The 24,198-nt window shown below is 39.1% G+C and overlaps 1 protein-coding gene across 2 annotated transcripts in view; it reads right to left on the reverse strand.

Moving 5' to 3' along the window:
• The window catches only part of lrig3 (leucine-rich repeats and immunoglobulin-like domains 3), a 51,088-nt gene extending 37,650 nt beyond the window's left edge, over positions 1 to 13,438 (reverse strand). The window contains exons 1-3 of one of the 2 annotated variants that reach the window (XM_052030081.1): positions 12,829 to 13,438; positions 2,102 to 2,173; positions 1,947 to 2,021 (exon numbers count right to left, since the gene is read on the reverse strand). In XM_052030081.1, the coding sequence (XP_051886041.1) occupies positions 1,947 to 2,021; positions 2,102 to 2,173; positions 12,829 to 13,043 (362 nt within the window). In that variant the 5' untranslated portion in view covers positions 13,044 to 13,438. The remainder of the gene's footprint in view (positions 1 to 1,946; positions 2,022 to 2,101; positions 2,174 to 12,828) is intronic. The other variant, XM_052030082.1, reaches the window with a different exon arrangement.
• Positions 13,439 to 24,198: the final 10,760 nt, after the last annotated feature.

Here is a 24,198-nt window from a genome sequence, read left to right on the forward strand (position 1 = left end):
GCCTCATTAGTACAGTACAACTAAAGTGCACATCCACACATTTGCCTGGATTAAACGCCACCATTTTACAGCCCATTTCACAAATGCAAATCTCTGCAACCCAAGATTATCTTCCACATTATCAACTCTGCCAATCTGTGTTATCTGTGAATTTACTGATCATGCCTCCCACATCCAAGTCATTCACATATATTACAAACAACGAGGATACCTGTGCTGATCCATGTGAGAAACTACTTGTCACACACATCCAGTCACAAGAACCCTTGACCATCACGCTCTGTCTCCTATTAAGCCAATTTTGGACCTGAATGTGTTTTTCTCCCGATCTTGTTTTAAAACCTTGTATTAGCCATTTAGGGAGCTAAGTTGACTTAACGAACAAGGCATTAAAGAGTTAACTTAAACTGTACATGTACATTTCCTAAATTACAAACCAGTAGCACACATACACCTTTGCTTCACAAGTATACTCTGGGCACTTATGTATGATTCAAAACTATTTGTTCAATACAGAAACTGAAGAAACTATTGCTTTTAATAGCAGCATTAATCAGGCTCTATATCTTGAGGCAAAATACAGGTGTTGTGAACATTGATAATGAAAGCAATTTCAAAAATTAGGGCACTTCAAGGAACTGGAGTGACATTTCTTCAACTGACATTCACAAAGTGAAACTTAGATTAATAAAGACCAACTTTGAGTTTTAAAGTTTAAAATGCATCTGAAACAACCAATGATACCAAGGGACAGCCTAGCTTTCAATAGTCATTTTTCCTATCAGAATTTGTTGCAAACTGCAGAAATTAGTCCCTGCAGGTATCAGGTAAGTGAGCAGGCAGAATTGTTCTGCAAGAGAATGTTCAAACTTGTACGACAATACTAACTGCAGAGAATCTGTAGTTCGGTGGGGGGGTGGGGGGTGCTGTGGAAGAACACCCCCCCCCCCCCAAACTACTGATTCAGACAAGGGACTCTTATTTGAGTGGATCACAATGAACTAGATCCTTTTCATTATTGACTATGTTTTTGTTATTATTTCAAATGCTGTGAGTAAATTCCGATTTGGAACTTCTGCCTGTCAATTCTAGAGGAACAATCAAAAGCAATATTCAAGCACTGCGGCTTAGCCATACTCCTTTCATGTTACACATCAGCCACAGCACAGTGCACACAGACGCTGTAATTTAAAAGCCACTAAATGGATATATTTAGGTTTTGGCCTGCGAATCCAACTGAAGCAATATCCTAATATTTATACTTCACTTATCCTTGCATTAGACCCGTGCATACCCAATGCAAGCCTGGCTGGCCCTGTGCATATCCAACATAAATGAAAGCCAATACTTTAGAAAGACAACTTCAACTAATAACATTTGCATTTATGTAGCAATTCACATATTATTGCTTCAAGGACAGTGCTGTCACATAGCCACATGCGGCAAGCATTCTTCACTGTCAACCTTCCCCCCCCCCCCCCCCCCCCCCCCCCCCCCCCAGACAGGTGGTGATTGACCACATCTGTTTTTGGTCAAAACAAATGGAATACCAGAAAACTGCTTTTACCAATGCACAGCATTGTTTTCTCAGCTGAACAAGAACGGGAACTGATAACACTGTTGAACATCCCATCCAAAGAGTAGCGTCATCAACATCACTCAAGCCTGCACAAGTTTATTGTTTAGATTATGAAATTTAACTATACCATCAGGCCAATTTCCATGATCTTCTCACTCAGGTGCTACAATGCCAGCAAATAAGCCAAGCCACCACTGTCCTAGAGTAATAGAATTCTGATCTGGCTTTCCTGAATTGTTCAGCAACCATGGCAATTCAGGATACCAGAATAAAACATGAATGCATCATGACAGAATACACATACTTGTGCTTTATAGCATTTCAAAAAGTTAAAGCCCTGAATAAAAATATAAACATTGTCACTTACAGTGAAAGCAGAGTAAGGTTTGCAGCTATAATTCCAAAGCTTGGTATTGTAGTCAGTTCATTGTGAGTTATTTTTCTGAAAGTCAATAAAGGCAAAGTCAGAAATGAATTAAACACAATTTAAGAGTTAATTCTAACAAATAAAATGCTACTTACACTTCCTGTAAGCTGCGTAGATGGTTAAACAAGCTACCATTGATAGAAGTAATTCGATTGTGACTCACGTCCCTGGAAAATATTTTACATATTAATGTGAAATTCCATTTCAGAGCATACAATTTACAACATAGTTTGATAAAACCCACCTTTAATTTATCATGTTGAGGGTTGTAGGGAAATTAGCCATAAATTTGCAACCATTACACATTGGGTTTTCAACCAACTAAACTAGTAACCTTGGTTTAATGTACAAAAATTGGCTACCCTATAGTACATTAGGTAAAATGTACTTACTGGTATAATTTTGAAATAGCAAACCAGGAAGGTCACAGATTCGATTCTTGGTCTATGTCACAATTCCTGAACACATGATTCACAGCTGGCAGAAATGCAACTTCATGCCCTTGGTTTGGACACAAGGCAATTCAGCCAGCTTTCTTACTCTGCTTCCAAATGATCTGTACAAGAAACACTGATCTGACGTCATTGACCCAGTAAACCACTATGCATTTAAGTGCTCAAGATAAAACTACCATCAAGCTTGACTATTTTTTGGGGCAAAATAGTCTGTTGCATAGTCACTATACAGGGTCACCTGGTGAATAAATACTGGACAACATTACAGAGCTTCTGGTATCAAAAGATCCATGCTGCTGCATGTATATAGCATTATCTACAGAAAAGCATGGGAGTCTTTTTCCAAAAAGCTGTTAGTGCTCAAGCTGGAATTACATAGGTGCAAATGATGCATTTTTCCAAACATGTAAATTATAGTTTTAAGCCAATAAGGGACAAAATTTCAAAAATACTGTCACAATCAATTGTTCTGATAGAGTCCTAAACAGGAGTATTATAATGTTTTAATTGTTAAGCTCTAGAATTATTGAGAAGAGCAGAAAAAATTCCATGTACAACAAATTTCTCAAGTGTCTGAATGTGCTACACTGAACCAGGATATTAACTTAACTAATTTCCCCACATTGGAGAGCAAACAATCAGACTATTTTTTTTAACTTGAACCTTTGTGGTATACAGGAAAGAATTGGAATTCTGGCTTAATATTTTAAGGTAACATTTACAAAATGATTATTCTAGTTGAAATTAATTCAATATCCATGGTTGTGCATAACCAGCTCCTGAACTAAGCAGGCAGAGTACAAAATCTGTGGATTTTGAATTGCAATCTATACCATGTATTTGAAGCATGTTTGCAGACACCCAGACAGCTATAGACATGAGGTCTGTTCTGTTGTAGCTGTAACATGTACAGAGCTGGCAAAAGGTTCTAAACTACAAAATCCTCCAATTACTAAGAGTGCTGTGCAAGATCATCACACTGCAGCCAGACACTTCCACTTGAGTTTAAACTCTGCCCCATCTGTAGTCTATCAGCAAATATGAAAACAGTGTTCAATCTATTTCAAGTTGCCCCAGCTCCATACTGTTTAGGGTTACAAAATGTCAAAAAAACCAAATCGAAAATTAGCGACGTTAACAGTACAAGATGACCGACAGATTTCCAAGAACATTGGAAACATGCTCAAGTTCAATTTACAGAATGCTTGCATCAAGGCTTAAACAGATATCCTAAATCTGCTTCTTATTGTGAGTCACATTTATCTGGAAGCAGGTTAGCACTTACAACTAAATGTTAACAACACAGCATCAAAAAAAGTTTTTAATTCCATCATAAATTTCTAGAATTCTGGCTTTAAAAACTCTCAAAATGCACTCTTTTCCCAAAGACCAAACTTCTACCAATTTTTTTGTACTGGATTTTAGAAAGTTCAGACACAAAAGTCTGGAAGCAACATAGGTGCAAGTCTCTACTAGAAGAACAGCTTGTTTTAGTAAAGGATTATTTTCAGCTAAGGAATTTTCTACATATGGCAACTTGCCCTTAAAGTGCTGTGTCCCAATTCACATAAATTTCTTTACACATTCAAAATCCAATCTCAAGAGGGTCACCATTTATGGAATTAGATTCCAGATACAGCTGTTTTGACCAAAGCAGCTAAATTTCTATTTCTCACCTTTTTGCCTAAACTTTTTGGCTGAACTAATATGAAGTTTAAATGAGATTTAAAAAAATTATATCCATGTTTTAGAACTGCTCTTAATACTAAAATAAGGCAGGGGGGGAAATCACATTTAGTAAACAATTAAAGCTCACTGATATGAAGCGGCTTAATCTGTAATTTCACTGTGGGAAATGAAACAGAATTTGATCAAGGCAAATTTTATTTCTGACCTACATTTGTTTAACTGGTCTCACCACAGCCGCGGTGAATGCAAAACAGTTACCTTATAAGATAATATATCTTTATTAGTCCACATACATCGAAACACACAGTGAAATGCATCTTTTGCATAGTGTTCTGGGGGCAGCCCGCTATCACTGATACGAGGTAGAGGGAACAGAATTGGAGCTGGAGAGGCAAGTCAGAATTCTTGCTTCATTATGCCCCAGTGTTAAATGTGCATATGAACTTTGGGTAAAGACAAACTCCTTTGCAATGTCCCCATCTCCAAAACAAGAAAAAGGTAACTTAGCTAATGACATGTTTACAGTTACTTCTGTTAAGGGAAAGACAGCAAGCATCATACATTTCTGACTTACTACAGATTGAAACCATTTGCAGACACCAGTCACTCCCCTGCATATCAGATCAGCAAGTAATTTATGATCTCAGTCTTTCTTGGTTTAGTTGTTGTCAGGCAAGGTGCCACATTTGATTGTTGCAATCCTAAGACAGAAAAGAGTACATTTCTTTTTTTTAAAGAAAAGCTGCAAAATCCCACCAATTGGCAATCTTCATGCATGAGAGAACTCAGCTGAAACATTCCAAAACTAAACCTACTACCCTGTTTAAAATTAAGGGAAAAGTGGTAAGCTACTAATCTGTTTATTGCTTATTGTAAAACTAATCCTTGCAATACAATTTATGCTCTGTGCACTCAGGCTTCCACCTTATTCACTTTATAATAATTTTAGAAAAAATGGCAACTTCAGCAGTGTCCACAGAAAATAGACCAGCTACTATCAAAACAGCATTTACAACCTTGAAAATCTCAACTGATTTTCCTCATCTAACATGTTCTGCTTCAGTTAAATTCAGTCCAGTATCCTACCTCTTCATGCTTTCACATTCCTAACATTTTGATAAAGCTCATTCTCAAAAGGTTTTAATGTTCATTTCTCAATTATAACATTCCATAATAGAAAAAGTACTCAAAACCTAATAATCCAACCCAATTTATCATAATGTCTGCTCTGTTCTCTTACTTACAGACTGCAAATTATTACCAGATACAAGTTACAATATTATGTAGTATGCAACTAGATTAGCCATAAAGCTTAGTGGTGCTGCAATAATCAAGGCTCTCAAATATCCATTTAGATCAAGTACATAAGGACTTAAGGGTGGCTTTGCCCATGTCTTTCAGGAACTTAAGAACCATTTGGGATTTTAAAAAATCAAATTTATACAGCACCTAATCATATATGTACACCTCAATGATGTAATTCTACATCATTCTATGAAAGTTTGTTAGCACATGCTTTTCATTCACCTTGCAAACAGATTTCTAATTACTTCATCCGATAAAGCTTCTAGATTAATCTTCAAAAAAATTAAAAACCTTTGCTTCAAAAACAAAGACACTGACATGGCAGGATGAGAAAAACTGATGTGACTCGAAATACCTCTGCAAAATTAACTTAACATATGGATAATTATAAATCAATGCTTGATTCCGGTTCTGCATCAAACTAACTGACGTCAACTGGGTTTAGTAAGGGTTTTCATACTCGATGACTATCTAGCAACCTCTGCTATACAGATGTGAATATCTAAAGGTCAGGATCATGCTTAACCAAGTTTTCTTTGTGGGCTACCTGAATGCCAATAGTCATAAGCACTTATGAATATGATCAGTTGAGGTAATAGTGTTATCCTAACCATGAAACTGAACAAGGAGAGAAAAGAAGGATAATTACTGAGAAAATAGAAGTCACTTGGCAGTCTTTCTGTCAATCTGAAACAAACTGAGGTAGAATTACACAAATCACAGGATGCAAACATGGATAAGTGATTTTATCGTAACATGCATTTAACCCAAACAGTGCACATGTGAAACAACTGCCTATTAATGACCTCAGTAACATTTTAGAATACCAGGTTGAATTTATAACGAAAGTACATTCAATGCTTATCTTGTAGGCAAGATTCAGATGTTTGTGCAAAATACAAATGCAGCTGGATGCTGACAAGGTATCCCTCCTTCAAAATTTCACAATATACATAACTCAGAGCTACAGCTTATGAAACAATACTACAGTTCTAACACTATTGTGTAATAAAAAGGAACTAAATGTGTGCATGCACTCTGCACCTCCATATTAACAGCTAATCCAGCTTGGCATATGCACATTCTCTATTAAAATTAAATAAAAAAGAGCACTACAGGGAATTATCGCCATGGAATCCATAAACCTAGTGCTCAAGTTGAAAATTTTCACAAAAAGACATACTTCAGGAGCCTGGTGCATCTAAGAAAAATAAATAAACCAATAGCTAACCAGCTTCAGAGATTCCCATCTCAATAAGGTCTATTCCTGTGCACTCACTGTTCAAAAACCCTATTCTTCACTCATTTTTGAAAGGTGTTAACAAAGAAAGTGAGGAAATAGCCCCAAACCAAGAATAAAACAGCTGTCTCTTGTAAGAAATCAATAGCACCACACTTACTAAGACAACGTTTTTTCCCCATAAGGAACAAAGGCTATGTAGTGGTATGGCAATCTGTTGCACCTGGATTAAGTACTGGGGAGCAAAGAGGTAAAAGCCAATTTCATAAATTTAAGAAAATAGAAACTTACGTTCAGATTGCTATTTGAATGCTGTAATCAAGAACAATTTCTGAATTGCAAAAAGTTTCATCTCACAGCAGACATTTAAAGCTAAAGATTTTAAATCAATACCATAACATGGGGTAGATGAGCTAATTCAGCAGAAAAATAAGTATGCTGGGAAGGGAAATCACAAAGCTTTAACTACTTTAAGACACCAATATTGAGTGACTCATAAATCAGCGCAGTACGTAAAAAGTTCTCAGTCTGGATTGTATAGAAAAGCAGCTGCTGAGAACAGCTCATTGCCATGTGTTTTTCTGACTTCCAGAATAATAAAATCAAGTTTTTTCCCCTTTGGATCTTAATCATTATCGCATTTTCATTTAAAGGTCTCTACTTATATCAAGCTTCTTTCCCACTTCATGTTGGCAGACACTTACTATTGTATCCAGGAAAGAATGGTATTTGCAAAACGGTTTTGTATTGAGCCATGGAATTATTTGCTTATCAGTGAAGAACTAGAGATTCTGTACAGCAAATTAATATACTACAAATATGTTAAAGGCTATTCACTAAACAAAGACTCCAGCAGCCCAGGAATGCCCCACCATCCTCACAACTTCTAAACAGTACACAGGTTATTACTTACTGACAACAGGTTATTTTCAAGGCCTCAATCTAATCTTGGAAATTTAACAAAGGCTCAAGCAGCTCTCCCATTTACAACCTATACCCTTGATTAGATTGTCTCAATCAGTCCCTGATAACCAGAGATTCACTTGTAAGCATCTGAGATCTGTGAAGTAATATTCCCAGCATCTGTCAGCTGTAGTGCAACTATAAAAGCGATGAAAATTTCTCCTTGGAAATGTACTTCACAGTGGAATTACAAATTCTTTTGCCCTAGTTGGATAGATACTTCTATCACTTCAATTTTCCACTAGATCCTTCAAGCAGGCTCTGGGAAAGCTTTTTAAATCCAAGGGAAAAAAGCCTAATATGGCAGACTGATGCATGGCCACTTCATATGTTGCATCTCGTGTTTCTTTACATCCATTGCACCTCCACCAAACAGCAGCTTTTAAACATATTCACTGGAATGTGGATTTTAAGAATAAACCACTAGAAACAAAAGGAATGGGACATTGCTACTTTACTGTGGTCTTATTTCATTATTTACACAGCCATTGACCTTTTAGCAAACTTGCATAGTAGTTTCATACTTTCCAATATGCCAAAACCAAGTTTGTAACGGGCAACAGTCCAAAGAACCACTTTGCACCCATAACCACCCCACATAGATGGTAAACTTTTCATGTGCATAAACAAACCTTCCCAAAAGATCAGCTAATCGCATATTTTTGCTAATTTACCAGTTAAGCCACCATTAAAATATAAAATAACCCTTTGATCTTTTAAAATCATAATTATGCTTTCCATTGTAAAGTACTGCTCCGATTTGACATTTTCTTCAATTTTGTATTTACATTGCAATTGACAAGCGTTGAAGTATTTAAAGCAATGATTGACCACAGCTTCAAAGAACAAACAAGTTGGATAGTAATCCACTGAGAGCAAAGAGTGAATTCAATTCACAAATAATTACTCAAATGCCAAACAAGTTTCAGTCCCAAAATTACTAAGGCAGACTGCATTTTTTGGCTCAAAAGATTTAATTTTTCTCTACTTCAGCTAATATTTTTATTCTTTTATTCCACCACTAGCTCTTCATTTATTCTTAAGGTTCTACCACTGACACCAATCTACAAGACTAAATAATGGGATTCTGCAAGTTATTTAACAAAGAACCCATTCCCAAAGAGATCCTGCCCTCATTACATCATGAATTTACATTTTTAAAAAAAACAAAAGGACCTGATGAATTCCAATGAGGAAGTAGAATACTTGTGCCTCTTCCTTACAGCAAGTACAGAGGCAACTGCAGACCAACAATTGAGATCAAGTTACCAACTGACTGGGACCTTCTCAGTCTGTGCAACTATTCAAGCAAAACCATCACCAGCATGCACCCATCCCCCCCCCCCCCCCAAAAAGAAAGATCAGTCTAAATCCACTTAACAGTCTGGTGTCACCTGACAGGAAATTAAACTACATTTACTACTTTATTGATTGTAGTGGAAGTACAGGCTTAAATTGAACCAGAATGACAAATGTGCAGCAAAAAGTACGTGACACCCAGGAAATTTAACACTCTTCCCCATGCAAAATCTATTTGTAACCTTTGTTGTATTTTTCCTCACTCGCCAACAATTTCACTGAAAATGGCCTGGAATTACTCAGCCACTTCTTTCCCCTCACACTGTGGAGAAACATTGTTCAGCAGCTAGTGCTGAACATTGGAAAAGACTAAACCTCTATATAACTGCTACCTGCTGGGAGAAAAATGTCATTACTGCACTGCCACTAAGATGCACACATTCAAGCATGAAAACTACCCAAGGTTATTTAGTCTTTAAATATGAAGAATATTTCTTTCCCACTCATAATTAGAGATCCCACTCACAATAAGTCTCCTGCTTATTGGTCATGGAATAATGCTGATAGAATCAAATTTTACAGATTACATCAATCATGAGGTAAAAAGGATGAACTGTAACAGAATTTCAAACATTCTGCTTAAAGCCTTGCAACTTTTTTCACCCATCCTGACATGCAACCTTAAAACCCTTTGCTTTTTGACCACGCATTTGTCATCTGCTGACTCAACTTAATGCAGACTGTGTCACCTCTGAACCACCCTTGGAAGCAACTTGTTTATGAAATGCAAACTGGTATGGAAAAACATCCTATCCATAGGTGAGAATGACATCAAACTTGGAGCGAAATGTGAGCTAAATAATATCCGAATTTAAAAGCACTTTCCAATATAAAGTTAAATTTATTTTAGCCAAGTGTGTTAGCAATTAAACGTTCACTTGTTGAACTATATCTACTTTTATAAACATATTCATTGCCTTGCAGTGGGTACCTTAAATTCCAATGCCATGAGATTTTCCACAATGAATGAGGGAATCTTGTAAATCAGAAACTATAACAATAGTACCAAAATCTTAAAACATCCAGAAAATACAAGGCTGGTATTGTGTTGGCTGAAAATAAACAGTTAAGTAAAAGTAGTGTAGGGGGGAGGTGTTAAGAGTGGAATTGGCTCCCAATGTTCTTATAAGCAAATAAAAACAAATGCAATTAAACATTCTCCATGAAGGATATCAAACAAGCTGCACTGGCCAACGATGCTAACCCATGAGTAGTAATTCTAAGCAATGTGGGCAGACTAATTAAAGGAGAAGGAAAAATTCAACAAGAGTAACATCATGACATTAAGTCAAACAAGAATGCAAATTGCTGGAACCAAAACAACAGGAAAGACATGCAAGGCTTTAGTGAAAAGTTTAAAACTTGGTACACAGATAACATTGAGATGCGTTATGAATGTGATGGCTGATAAATGCACAAAAGATGATAATAAAGTTATGTATGACTGGCAAGGGAGCATCTTTAGTTCTAAGATTTAATTTCAGACCATCCATAACTAGAAAAAAAGTCTAAGGTAGTTTGAAAACAGATTCCTAAATTTACAGGATAATCCACTTCAAAATGTCACGGATATGATGCTTCTAAATCTGGGCATAAGATTTGGGAGCGGCAGAAAATTTAAGTCAGTGACAAAATAAGGTTAACTTTTTTTTGTATAGGAGTTATTAAAAGAACGATTTTCAAGAAAGTATTTCATTTGACTTTGTAGGACCTTGCCAAGTGCAAATTGGCTGCTGTGCTTCTCTATAAAAATGCAATGACCATACTTCAAATTTAATTTGCTGTGAGGTGCCTTGGAATGTCCTGAAGCACTAAATGCAAGATTTTTTGGTTGTTAATACAAAAGGGATTAAAACTTCCACCTTCAATTCCAGAATCACACCAAAGAATGGATAATTGGCAACTGCTGACTAAATAACCCAAAATTTCGCTGAATTAAATCACTACAACTGTACAGTGTAACTACACCTGAACAACGTGAGGTTTATGAAACTGTTCCCCAACCCCAAAGCAACACACTGTTTTCCTCAGGAAGTTTTTGATTAACAGTGAAGCATTTATAAATGCTACAAGAACACAAGGTTTGGTGTAAACAGAAGAGATACTGAATGTTTTCTTTTGAGTAACTGGCAAATTCTCCAAAGGGTGATCACAGTTATGTGCCCCAACTGGGCTACTAGTGGTTGTTTACACAACTGGAAACTATCCACAGCTGCTCCTCTCATAGACACTTCTCTACTAATAAGAACATATGGATGCAAATTAACGTCTTTGAAGTGATTGAAATATAGAGAACAAAAAAAATCAAATACTGAAAGTCATTCCAGCTGTTGCATGGACTTTGCATACAAAAATATGTATTTTGCAAAAATTTTTTAAAGTAACTTCAAACTCTTAGTGATTTTATTGACATTCATATGAAAATGGAATCCCAACCACAAACTTCCATTTTACTGTGTCTAATAAAATGTTGAAAAATCAAGTTCATATTTAGAACAAGCTGGTATTTTAAAGCAAGTTAATAGAAAAGGGGACACAGTTTTGTTCATTTCATTTAAAAGGGAAAATGCCTAGTGCCAATTTAAATGAGGCATTTAAACACTAAAATATCTCAATATTGTACTTTTGCTGTCATTTTGTGGAAAATAATACAGAACACAATAAAATTATCCCTTGCCAGATTTAATATACTAAAATCCAATACAAAATAAATAACTTAAAATTAATTTTAAAATTTGGGAAAGGAAGAATTTTCTAAAAATCACTTTTTAAAATCCTCAATTTACTTGTATCTAATTCTTGGAAGGCATGGAGTTTGTTAGTAGTGAAAAGTTTCAAAGTCCATTAAAGAAAGAGCTATTCATGTTTTGTGAGCAAGGCAGCATTACTGCCAGATGAGCTAATTTGAAGGGAATTAGCCACAACTAATTGCAAGTCTTCCTGCTTTGTTCAACATTTGGACCTTTCGCTGCACATAGTCAAATGATGAACAGCAACAAAAAGGAGTACCAATCCCTAGATTTATTTTACAGTTGATGGCAATATTAATTATTTCAACTAATTCCATTAATTTCTTCTCTTTGAACGTCTCCCTACTACACTTCCTTCTAAGGGCCTTTGCCCTTTAGGACAGTTCCAGATGTACAAACCACTCTCCTACTTCAGCCAAGTAGCCACAAAACTACATAGTAAATTGTTCCACAGCAGGAAACATATTTACATTTCTTTCTTTGCCTTAAAGTGTACAACTTAATAAACTACCAACAATTAAATGCAATGAAAAATTTAAATTACCACAAATTAAAATCAAACCTGAGGCATTTAATAGATTGCATCCCGAATACAAACTGTAAACCAACACAGAAAATCTAAAAGCTGTTACAACTGCAATTAATGTAACTTCTTTTCATTATGTATACTCGCAGCAACTATCTTAACTTGATGGCCATCAAAAAATGCACTTGGAGATCCAAAGGCAACATGATCTCTCACTCAGACTTAATTTGCCCAGAGTACTCAAAAGTTAACCACACATCAACTGCATCCCAATTTCTTTCGCCGATTTGACCAGGGATTTGAAACATTTGTGCGCGGTACAAACGCGCACCTCCAAGGGGAACACAGAAAGGTCTACCTTTCGTGGTCAAGTTTCCGCGCAAATCGGCAGCAAGCTATTGGAATTTTGCAAATGTAACAAGTTTCGTTTGCTAAAACGCAAACATATTTTCCCTCCAATGCAAAACTCGAGACTTTTCTTTGGAAACGTTCCGGAAAGATTGGGGGGAGGAGGTAGTTTGCAAGGCATACTCACAGGCGGACGATCCAGGCGGGCAGCGGGTGCGGCACCCGGCTGAGCTTGCGGCGGCTGCAGTCCAGCAGCTCACCTAGGCACGAGCAGCGGAGCGGGCAGGCGCGAGGCGGCTCCAGGGCAACCGCCGCCGGGATCCGGGCGCAGAGCAGCGCGAGGGCTCCACCGAGCAGCAGCGGCAGCGTCGCGCTCAACGGCCGCCTCCGGATCCAAGCCATCCTTCGCTCGTTCTTTTCCTTTCTTCTCCCTCCCCCCCCGCCTCCTCTCACTCCCAGTTTCTTCTCCTTTCTCAGAGTTTATCACCGTTCTCCCCACCACGCACCCCCCAACAAGATTCCCCGCCTGAAACTCCGTGCTCTCTCTCGTCAACGCAGCAAAAATATTTCGTTTTCTTTCGGAAAAGACGATGGGTGAAGCCGCGGAAAAGTTGGTAGGTGCTGAACTCTCGATAAATCCCAGTCCTCTATCGATTTACCGCAGGTACAAACACAACCATGTACACCCGCAGTCAGAACAAACCCTCCCCTCCGTTCCAGCCTCCTCCCACCCCACAGCATTCGCAACACTGCTCCCTCATTGGCCCGTAGTCGTCCCCACGTGATCAGGACGCCGTGTCCCGCCCAGTGGATTCTGGTATTTGTAGTTTAACCTTCCGGGGGGGGGGGGGGGGGGGTGTCCCACGTCGTCATAGCTTAAATTAATGGGACTACAGTTCCCAGTCTGCCGCGCGCCCGTACATGTTTGCAAAGGGTTCTCAAGGGTGCAACCGGGTTGAAGATGCATCACCCTCACCCCTAACATGGTCAAATTGTGGTTGTCCTGCGTGGTATTCTTTAAATTAAAACACAGTTCATTTTACTGGAACTTTGCATCTTTAATTGCCTCTTTGCACGTTTGTTTTCTGTTACGCTATCTCTTCCTCCGGCTCTTTGATGCTGAAATGCAGCAGCTAGTTGTGAAACTGTTCGCCATTAGGAGTTAGCACCTTCAGGAGGAGCAGAGGAAATTAGAAATTAAAATCCAATCAACACAAATGATTCATGCTTGTGAGAACGATTTGCACCTACTCGCTACAGTTGCGAGAAATAAAGTAAACACATATATTTGTTTTCTTATAAGAACATACAAGAACGCAAATATATGTGCTTGCTTTACTTCTCGCAATGTATGTTTTATTCAGAAACTTGTAACTGATTGTTCCTGATTCGCATTTCATACCTATTTTGCAATGCGGTTTTGTGGATATGCGATGCGTTATGTTAACAATTAGTGCATGAATAATTAATAAGATATTCTTGCTACAGTACAAACATACTACGAAAAAACTCAGCATATTTTCCTTAGATATTACGTTTCTAATTGTTTTGATTATTTTGTCCCTGCCTCTCGCCTCCCACAGTGCCTCAGTAGGTAATGGAAATATATCGTTAAGACATTCACAACAAAATGTCCAGCTGAGTTCATGGTCTGCTGAGTTTCCACAGCTGGGTTCTTCATTTAATGCTGGAACTCCTAGGCTAGAGTAATGAAAATCTTTCCCCTCCTGGGTAACTTCCCTGCTGGGAAGTGCTAATAACAATTGAAGATGGGATCAGACTGGTTTGTGATAATCTTCTATCCACCCTGCCCCCACCAACTCCCACATGACTCCATCGGACTCTCCGTCACCCCGACGTACATGTTTGCAAAGAGTGGGTGCAATAGGGTTGAAGATGTCTTCTGGCTGACGTGGGAAGTCACCCCCAAGGCAAAACTATCTTCTCTCTTTCTCGGGTCGCGGGTGCCTTGCTTCCAAACCAATTCTGACACCAGTGTGGGATCCACAGATTATGTCGCAGGTGGAGCTGGAGGTATTTAATGGGCAGGTGGTGAAGTGATCCTCCCATTATTTTCACTTTACCTCCATGCGCTGTCAAGAAAGGAACACCTTCTCATTGCCTTCCCCAAATATTCTTCTCAGGTTTTGGGTGGTCACGCACTGAGCAATCATGAATCGGCGTTCCATAAGTCTGTGAGGGCTAGAATATAGCAAACAGATGCAGAAGTAGCCTCTAGCCTCTCTTCACCGTTAAACAGGATCAGGGCTGATCTTCTACTGGTTCTATGTAGGAGCATTCCCACTGCCCTGCAAATTTAGCAGAATTAAATGAGGGAAAGAATAAGGGACTTAAGTTAAATGCAAAGACTCGAGAAGCTGGGAAAAGCGAAGAGTGAGTGGAGAATTATTGGGTGTTTAAAATTATGATTTTGTTTTTGATAGAGGAAACAAGGAGAAACTGTTTCTGCTAGCCAAGAAGGTTAGTTAACATAAAATAAACTGCTAGAAGAACTTAATGGAGCCAGCAACCTCTGCGGAGGCAAAGGAATGTTGGTCAAGACCCATCTTCGGGACTGAGTGTAGAAGGAAGATAACCAGTGTATAGGTGAAACCAGATGAAAGGGAGTAAGGAGTGTTGAAAGAGAGGCTGTGAGGTGATAGATGGAATCATAAGAAAAGAAAAAAGAAAATTTTAGGCAAATGGAATTAGGTGTGATGGGGAAGGGGAAGGGTAGGTGATAGGTGGGACCAGATAAAGGAGGGATGGTGGTCAAATGGGGAAAGGGACAGGAAAGATGAACCAAAGGAGAAGATAGACAGGTACCTGGGTGGTGGTGAAGGAGGAGGCGAGTGGCAAGTGTTGCACCTCTGATGGTTGCAGGGAATAGTGCCAGGGAACAGCGAGGTGTGGGTGGGAAGGGATGGGCAGACCAGGGAGTCGCAGAGAGAGTAGTCCTTACAGAAAGCAGAAAGGGGGAGGGAGAGAGAGAGAGAGGAAGATGTGACTGGTGGTGAGATACCCTTGGAGCTGGCAGAAGTGGTAAAACCAGATGTGGGGCAAAAGGTGGGGTCCAGAGAAACTCTGGGGAGGGGGGGTGAGAGCAAGCATGCAGAAAGTGGAGGAAATTTGCGTGAGGGCTCTGTGAACTACAGCACAAGGGAAGTCACATTTCCTAAAGAAGGAGGACATTTCAGAAGTCAGAGAGTAGAAAGCCTCATCTTAAGAGTAGATGCAGCCAAGACGGAGAAACTGAGAGAAGGGGATAACATCCTAACAGGAAACAGGATGGGATCAGGTGAAGTTGAGGTAGCTACAGGAGTCTATGGGTTTGTAGTAGATATCAGTGAATAGTTTGTCTCCTGAGACAGAGATAAAGATATCCAGAAAAGGAAGAGAAGTGTCTGAAATGATCCAGGCGAATTTGAGAGCAGGGTGGAGGTTGGTGGCAAAGGCGATAAAATTGACAAGTTCCACACGAGTCCAGCAAGCAGCACCAATGCCATTGTCAATGTAGCAGAGAATGAGTTGGGAACGTGAGCCAGAGTAGGTTTGGAACCGTTCCCTGTAGGCAACAAAAAGACAGATGCAGCCGGGGCTCATGTGAGTGCCCATGGCTAATTTCTCTCCATGCCTACTTCTTTCTTCAGCGGTTGGGGCCCATATGCTGCCATGGATAAATGGCAAATTTTTAGATTGGCATCAATAAATAGTGGTGTAGCAGTGATGGAACCTCAACTATTTGTAATTTATATGAATGACTTGGATGAAAGGACCAAGTGTCCTCCAGCCAAGTTTGCTGATGTTAAAAAGGTAGGTGAGATAGCAGGTAGTGAGGAGGACACAAATACCCTGTAAACGGATATAGTTGGGATCATTGAATGAGCAATATGTTAATAGATGGAGTATAATGTGGAAAAATGTGAAGTTATCCACTTTGGAAGAAAGAATAAAAAACTAACATCATTTAAATAGAGTGAGACTACAAAATGTTGCATTCTAAAGGGAGCATGTAGGTTAGCATGCAGGTACAGTAAGTAATTGAGAAGACTAATGCAATGTTGGCCTTTATTGCAAGGGGTATGGTGCATAAAAATAGCAAAGTTTTTAATTTCACACGGTGCTGGTGAGGTCACACCTGGAGTATTGTGTACAAGTATGGCTTTGATATTTTAAAAAGGATATACTTGTTTAAGAGGCAGTGGAGAGAAGGTTCACTATGTTGATTCCTAGGATGAAGGAGTTAATGCATGAAAAAAAGTTGAGCTTATTGAGAATAAACATTGAAATTTAGAAGAAAGGGGGGTGATTTTATGGAAAAGTATAAGGTTCTGAAGGAGATTGGTGGGATGGATATATTGAGTACAATCTGACATTGTTTCAGAATAAGTCATCACCCATTTCAGACAGAGATGAGGAGGAATTTCTTCCCTTAGAGGGTTGAGAATCTTTGGAATTTGTTATCCTATAGGTGGAGTCATTGAATATATTCAAGGCAAAACTGACAGATATTCAAAGTACAAGTGATTCAAGGTATATGGGAAGGATGGAAAATGATGTCAAGTCTAAAAGTTAATCAGCCCTGATCTTACTGAATGACAGAACAGACTTGGGAGGCCAATTGACCTATTCCTGCTCCTGTTTCTTATGGTAACCAGAGGTCATAGATTCAAATAGTTGACAGAACCAGAGGGGAAATGAGGAGATTTTGTTTTTCAATAAAAGCTCAATTATTCATCTGGATTTGATGGGTGCCAGTTAATCAAATATATCTGTTAGCTAGATGTCAGCAGACGAACTCAGCATTGCCGGATATTGACCCAGGCACTCCCTCAGCTTAGGTATTCCCACTGAAATGCCAGTTATTGGAGTGCACCAGTTGGTGCAGTGCCAGATGATGAAACGTTTACTGTGTAAAGTTATGATCTAAAATTCCCTGCCTGAAAAGGTAGTGAAAGCAAACATTTGCAAAGTAAAAAAAAAGGTGCATGACTGCAACAGATGATTGAGAGGAGTGGGTCTGATTGAATAGCTTTATAGTAGTGTGAAGATATGAAGGATGAGTAGCTTCGTTCTGTGATTTATATGGATTTATATGAACAATTGAGAAATAGAAGCTTACTGTACAGATTTGGAATCAAACTCTGGCTTATTGAAACCTGGGCTGCAGAAAATGGTTTTCTTTTACAGTATCATTGGTGCAGAAACAACACCATTTATTTTGGGCATCTGTTTCTTCCACAGCTGGATAAACTCTAAAACATAAGTCTATATTGGCGAAGAACTATGTGGACTAGCAATGGCCAAAGCCAAAAAATATCCAAAATCTGTACATTGGCCAAAATTAAATTCCAAACTTCCAGGCTTCTTTCCATTATCACTTCAGGGCTGAACATTCAGTTTCTAGTCAGCACTATTTTGGCTCAATGGTAGCACCCCTACTTAGTGGGTTGTTGGTTCAAGTTATACTCCAGAGGCTTAAATGTATGGTCTAGATGAATACTTCACTGCAGTATTGAGCAAATGCTAAACTGTTGAGTTGCCTTCTTTGGGCGAGTTGTTACAGTGAGTATTTATCGGCCTTTCTAAGGCGACACAATAATCCAAAGAATTGGGGACTCCTCCCACTATTGTGCCAACTATTATTCATCACTAATACCCAAAAATTAATGATCTGGTCTAATATCTCTGCTGCTCATGGGACCTTGCTGTGTGTAAATTGGCTGCTACAGTACAATAGATTTCAAAAGTACTTAATTGCTTGTAAAGCACTTTTGATGTCCAGGCACATAAAAGATGCAATTTCATGCAAGTTATTTGCTTTATTTTCTACATCAGCAGTGTTCACAATATGGCATATGGGACTGGTCCACCCAGCCAACCTTGGTGATCACTACCTGCTCTTACCTGGAGTGGCAGTTTCATCCTTGAAGCTATCTCTTGCACAGTATAAAGTGACCCCATTGAAAATAACAAGAACCTCCTGCAGAATCAACTTTACAACCAGCTAAGCCATGCTCCCAGACTCACTGGCTGTCAAACTTGTCAAAAGAATGAATACATCTGATATTTACAAACATACAAAAATAATTTAAAACTTCCATAAGTTAATTGTACTATATAAAACATTTTTTAAAAGTTATTAAAATAATGCCAATTAAAACACTAGAAAATAGTCAAAAGAACTAAAAACATTTATGTCAACTCAATTAATTTCGAAAATGTCATTTACCTCAAACTTACTAATCTCCCTCCTCAAAATGAATGGATTTGCTGAATCTGTGCCATCTCTAACCTGATACAGTTTCAGATGATTTCCCAATGTAAGTGTTGGGAAACTTTAAGGATCAGCACACTGCTGCTGGGCTCAATGAGTAAGAATAACAGCAAGGAGAATCTCTCAGGAGTTTGGGATTTCAGTATGAAAAACGCTATGATGCTGGAGGAACTCAGCAGGCCAGGCTTCATCCATAGAAAAAAGCAGGCAGTCAATATTTTGGGCCAGGACCCTTCTTCAGGACTGAGGATAGGAAAAGGGGAAACCCAATATATAGGAGGGAAAAGCAGAGCAGTGATAGGTGGACAAAAGAGGGGAGGTGGGGTGGGCACAAGGTGTGACAGGTAGATGCAGGTGAGAGATAGTGATAGGCAGGTGCAGGGGAGGGGGGGAGAGCAGACCCACTGGGAGAATGGGTCAAAGGTAAGGAGAGAGAAAAAAAAGATTAAAAAAAAGAAAAAGAGGCTAGGAAAGGGAAGAAAAGGTATAGTTGGGGGGGCTGTGGGGAAGGGGCGTGGGGGGATTGCTTAAAGTGGAAGAATTCAATGTTCATGCCGTTAGGCTGCAAGGTTCCAAGATGGAAAATGAGGTGCGGTTCATCCAGTTTGCGCTTGGCCAGTTTGCGATGCTGCCTGGCCTGCTGAGTTCCTCCAGCATCAAGGTGTTTTTAATCTAGATTCCAGCATCTGCAGCATTTCTCTGGGATTTCTTCAGTCCTGTGAGAGACAATGTTTTTGATTGTCAATCTGGCCTTTCCCCAATCAACCTATACATCACTGTTCTACATGAATGGTTGAAATGGACTTAAGGCATAAGATCAGTAATGATATGGATTGACAGATCAGACTCAAAGAGCCACATTGCTTATTCCTACCTATTTTATGTGCTTATTTCATATGTCATTGTTAAAAATAGGTTTGGCACAGATGATTCTGTTTGAAAAAGATACATAGTCTTTCCACCGCAAATGCTTCTACAAATTCTGATGAAGCTTTCTGCCCAAAATGTTGACCTATTCCTTTTCAGATGCTGACTGGTTTGTAATGCAACTCCTGCATTTTGCATTGTTAATTAATATTTTTACAAAATATACTAATTATTAATTATAAAGGTTTATTTTTCAATGGTCTGGACATCACAATAGTTGGTTGTTACTACCAAAAGTGATTGTCAACTTCAGGCGTTTCCTTGTGGTAGGTATTTTAGGAATGAGATGTTGATTACAGTCCCGAGAACACAAAATATTGCACATGATTCATTGAAATCTCGCATTCCCTGATTGTTTCCCCATACTATTCTTCCCCAAAACATGATGCAAATTCAGAATTGCAGGTTGTGCACTGCAAGTTGACACCCATGCTGTAGAGCTGAAATTTGCACTGTGATCGAGTTCAATCTGTGCATGTGCATTTTATATTCTGTATAAAGTGTTATTTTTTGTGCTAATGAAACAGTAATGATGCTGGAAAGATAGTGAATTTTTATTTCCACTGTAACATCTTTAAAATATTTAAGGTCAAACAGACAAGGAGTTTGAAATTCAAAGAGTTTTGTAATAAATCATGAAAAATTAAAGTGTTGGTGGGAACAGGAAGTTTCTGGGACTGAGGGACTTATAAAAGTGTCGATTCAGTCAGTGCAGCTGTTGGTGTCAATCGCCTGTGGAAATGTGGAAAATATTTTCCATGGTTATTGCCTACACCTGTGGTATGAAAGCTGCTATACAATTTAGTAGTTTTGACTCCGAAGAACAATGCAATGGAAACTATGAAGTCAAAGTAAAATTTAAGTACTTAAAATAAATCTCATTAAGATAGACAATCTTAGGGCTCCTCCAAATGCTTGATAGATTTATCCAAAAGGTAGATGAAACATCCTGACACTTAGGTCCCTGGTTTGATGGCATTTTAACTAATTACAGCCAGTATGGGTGAGGGGGTGTTAAATTTAGCCTCTGGGGTTCAGGAGGCAAAAGTCAGTGTGAGTTTCTAATCACAATCTAGTGACTTCCAGAATTGCACATAGATGGACAAAAGTCATGAATCAGATTGCATTTGGCAATGATGGTGGTCAACAAAACAAAAGTCTTGTCAGTGCCCAAAGCCAGCTGCAAACAAAGAACTTGGGAATTCCCATAGAACCATACCACAACAAGGAGTCAGTGGCTTCTGGTAAAGAGGACAAAATTAGAGAACTGGAAAAATATTGAATAAGAAGAAGCCTGTATATTTTATATATTCAAAATATAATGGGGACTAAGTGCAATAGCATCCTGATTTGGGCATAGGAATCACAACTGCTGTGAAAGATTACCAATGATGTGCCGCCTCAATATATTAATGATTATAGCAACCAGCCAATCCAAACTAAATTGTTGATAGGATGGATGCATCAACAAGGGAACAATATTGTGAATGGCTATGGCTGGCTCTAGTTAAAGCTGGAATGGACTTTCTAAAGGGGAAGCACATTATGGCTGAAGCCAATATTGGCAGTTCAGGAAGTGACATTAGCCTGGGAAATATTGAAGATTGGCACAACATGGGAGAGAGTTGGAATCTGGTTTAATGAACACTGAATTGTCACACAAGTTGCTGTTTATGGGATGAGCATTAACAACAAATTGCTTGGTGAATTGGAAGCTTGTTGTAAAGCCAATGTTCATTGAGAAGGAATATGGAGGAGTCAGGTACCTGGTTGGATCAAGACTCTGCAGAGTTTGTAGCTCCTTCTTTCAGAGTGAAAGTGATGGCCAATTCCATGTAGGGACTGCTGATTCTGATGATTAATGTTAGGGCTTCTTTTCAGCATATTCAGCACACACTCAACTGAGTGCAACAGTGGAAATTGAGACTGCTGTCATACATGGGTCAGTTTGCCACCACGCAAGCTTAAGTTCATCATTGTGTAATGGGGCTTGGAGGACATCAGTAGAATTCAGCAATCTATGCTCCAAAATTGCTGATGAATGCCAATGAATTTCCTGGGGAAATGGTAGAACATCTATGTAGCAAGGACCCACTGTTTTATCTAAGAATAATAGCAGTTATCCTTTTACCCATGTTCTACCTGTAGTCTTATTATTATCAGTCAGCTAGTCAGTTCAGATTGCAGGTACCATGCCGAAATGCTGCAATTGTCAGCACTGCTTGAGGTTGTCTTCAAGGGTATTGGAGTCTCGTTCACTGAAAGTTAGCAGGCCTCCAGTAGTCCAATGCAACAACTGGGATAGGCGTGTGTAGAAACATTTGGACTGGCAACGGCACATGGAAGACAAGTACTAAGAGAACACATAAAAATGATTAGGATAGTAAACTGCTTCATGACATGCATAATTTGCTGCCTATGGATGCACACTAGCTGGACTTTGAGGGAGTGGTTACTCTTTCATTTCTTAATTAATACAGGGTTGATATGCAGTCCCCGTAAAGTAAGGTCATTAGTACTTTCATTCTCGGAGATGCTTGCAATTGCAAGCCATATTCTCTCTCTTTCCATATCTATCTCTCTCCACACACCCCTCCCCCATCACACCCCTCCTCCAGCCCCTGGTGTCTGAGAAGAGAGAATGAAATGCAGTTATTTCTTATTAAATAGAGAACTCAGCTGAGTTCAGCTGAAGTAGTTGTCACTATGGATGTCCATATTGAATCACAGACATCTCACACATTGTCCCTTGCTGATTTCATTTAGGAGAATTGCTTCCGGATTACCTTAGCCTTTTTCCACATTCCTCTTCCCTCTTTCAGCTTGTCTTGTTCTGCTTGCTCTCTGCTTATTCTCCCAATCACTGTTTTCCCATGTTTAGAAGCAAATGGATTTTGCAAAAGCCTTGAAGTCAGAAAAAGTCATTCAGCACCTGCCACACTAGTCCCTGAAGATTTTTGTAATCTGAACCAACTATAGAAGGTGCCAAAGATTCATTGAATCATAATAACAGTCGGAGGAAATTAATCAGCAACTAACCCAAATGTAGTGCATGATCCCATTAAACAGTGCTGATGGGGTTATTTTTCACTGCTGGATGCACTTTTGCCAATATAATGTTGAGACAAGATCTTAGATGGAGGACTGAACAGTTATGGTGTCAAATCAGGGTTGCATGCTGATTCACATCGTGATCTACTTGCTTTCAATACTTCCAGGGCACATTTGCTGTACATGCACTAATGCCCTCCCTCGTATGCTGGCACATCTTGTCCAGCATACATGTCCATGTGTCACAAATGCCATTCTGGAGCTCCAAGGATGCTTGTAGAGCCAAAAGAGCAGGAGCTAACAAACCAGTTCCTCGGTGATTGAACATGTTTAATTATTTTGTGTTTGGAAGATGACATAGATAAAACAACTAATTCCTTTAACCAGAAGGTTTTTGGCCGTCATCTTGAGGGTCCTGCATAACCAAAGTCAACCTAAATTTTTCATTATGGGCCCCATCTAAAGTTGGCCTTGTATTTATGTCAGATTCTGTGATACTGTCATTCTTGAGTGAGCTTCTGGTAAATTCAGTACCAAAACTGTCCCGTGAAAGTTGGAAACTCATTGAGATAAGACCATAAGACTATAAAACATAGTAGCAGAATTAGGCCATTTGGCCCATTGAGTCTGGTCTACCATTCAATCATGGCTGATTTATTTTTCCCTCTCAACCCCCTTCTCCTGCCTTCTCCCCATAACCTTTGACGCCCTTACTAATCAAGAACCTATCAACCTCCACTTTAAATATACCCAGTGACTTGGCCTCCACAGCCATCTGTGGCAATGAATTCCACAGATTCACCACCCTCTGGCTAAAGAAATTCCTCCTCATCTCTGTCCTAGAGGGACGTCCTTCTATTCTGAGGCTGTGCCCTCTGATCCTAGACTCTCCCACTACTGGAAACATCCTCTTCACGTCCATTCCATCCAGGCCTTTCAATATTCAGTAGGTTTCAATGAGATCCCCCCCATCCTTCTAAATTCCGCTGAGTACAGGCCCAGAGCCTTCAAATGCTCCTCACACATTAACCTTTTCATTCCTGGGATCATTCTCATAAACCTCCTCTGTATGCTCTTCAATGCCAGCACATCACTCCTTAGATATGGGGCCCAAAACTGCTCACAATACTCCAAATGTGGTCTGACCAACACCTTATAAAGCCTCAACATTATATCCTTGCTTTTATATTCTAGTCCTCTCGAAATGAATGCTAACATTGCCTTTGCCTTCCTTACTACCGACTTAACCTGTAAGTTAACCTTTAGGGATTCCTGCACTAGGACTCCCAAGTCCCTTTGCAC

The sequence above is a fragment of the Pristis pectinata genome, chromosome 15 (genome assembly GCF_009764475.1).
Source record: "Pristis pectinata isolate sPriPec2 chromosome 15, sPriPec2.1.pri, whole genome shotgun sequence".
Lineage (NCBI taxonomy): Eukaryota > Metazoa > Chordata > Chondrichthyes > Rhinopristiformes > Pristidae > Pristis > Pristis pectinata.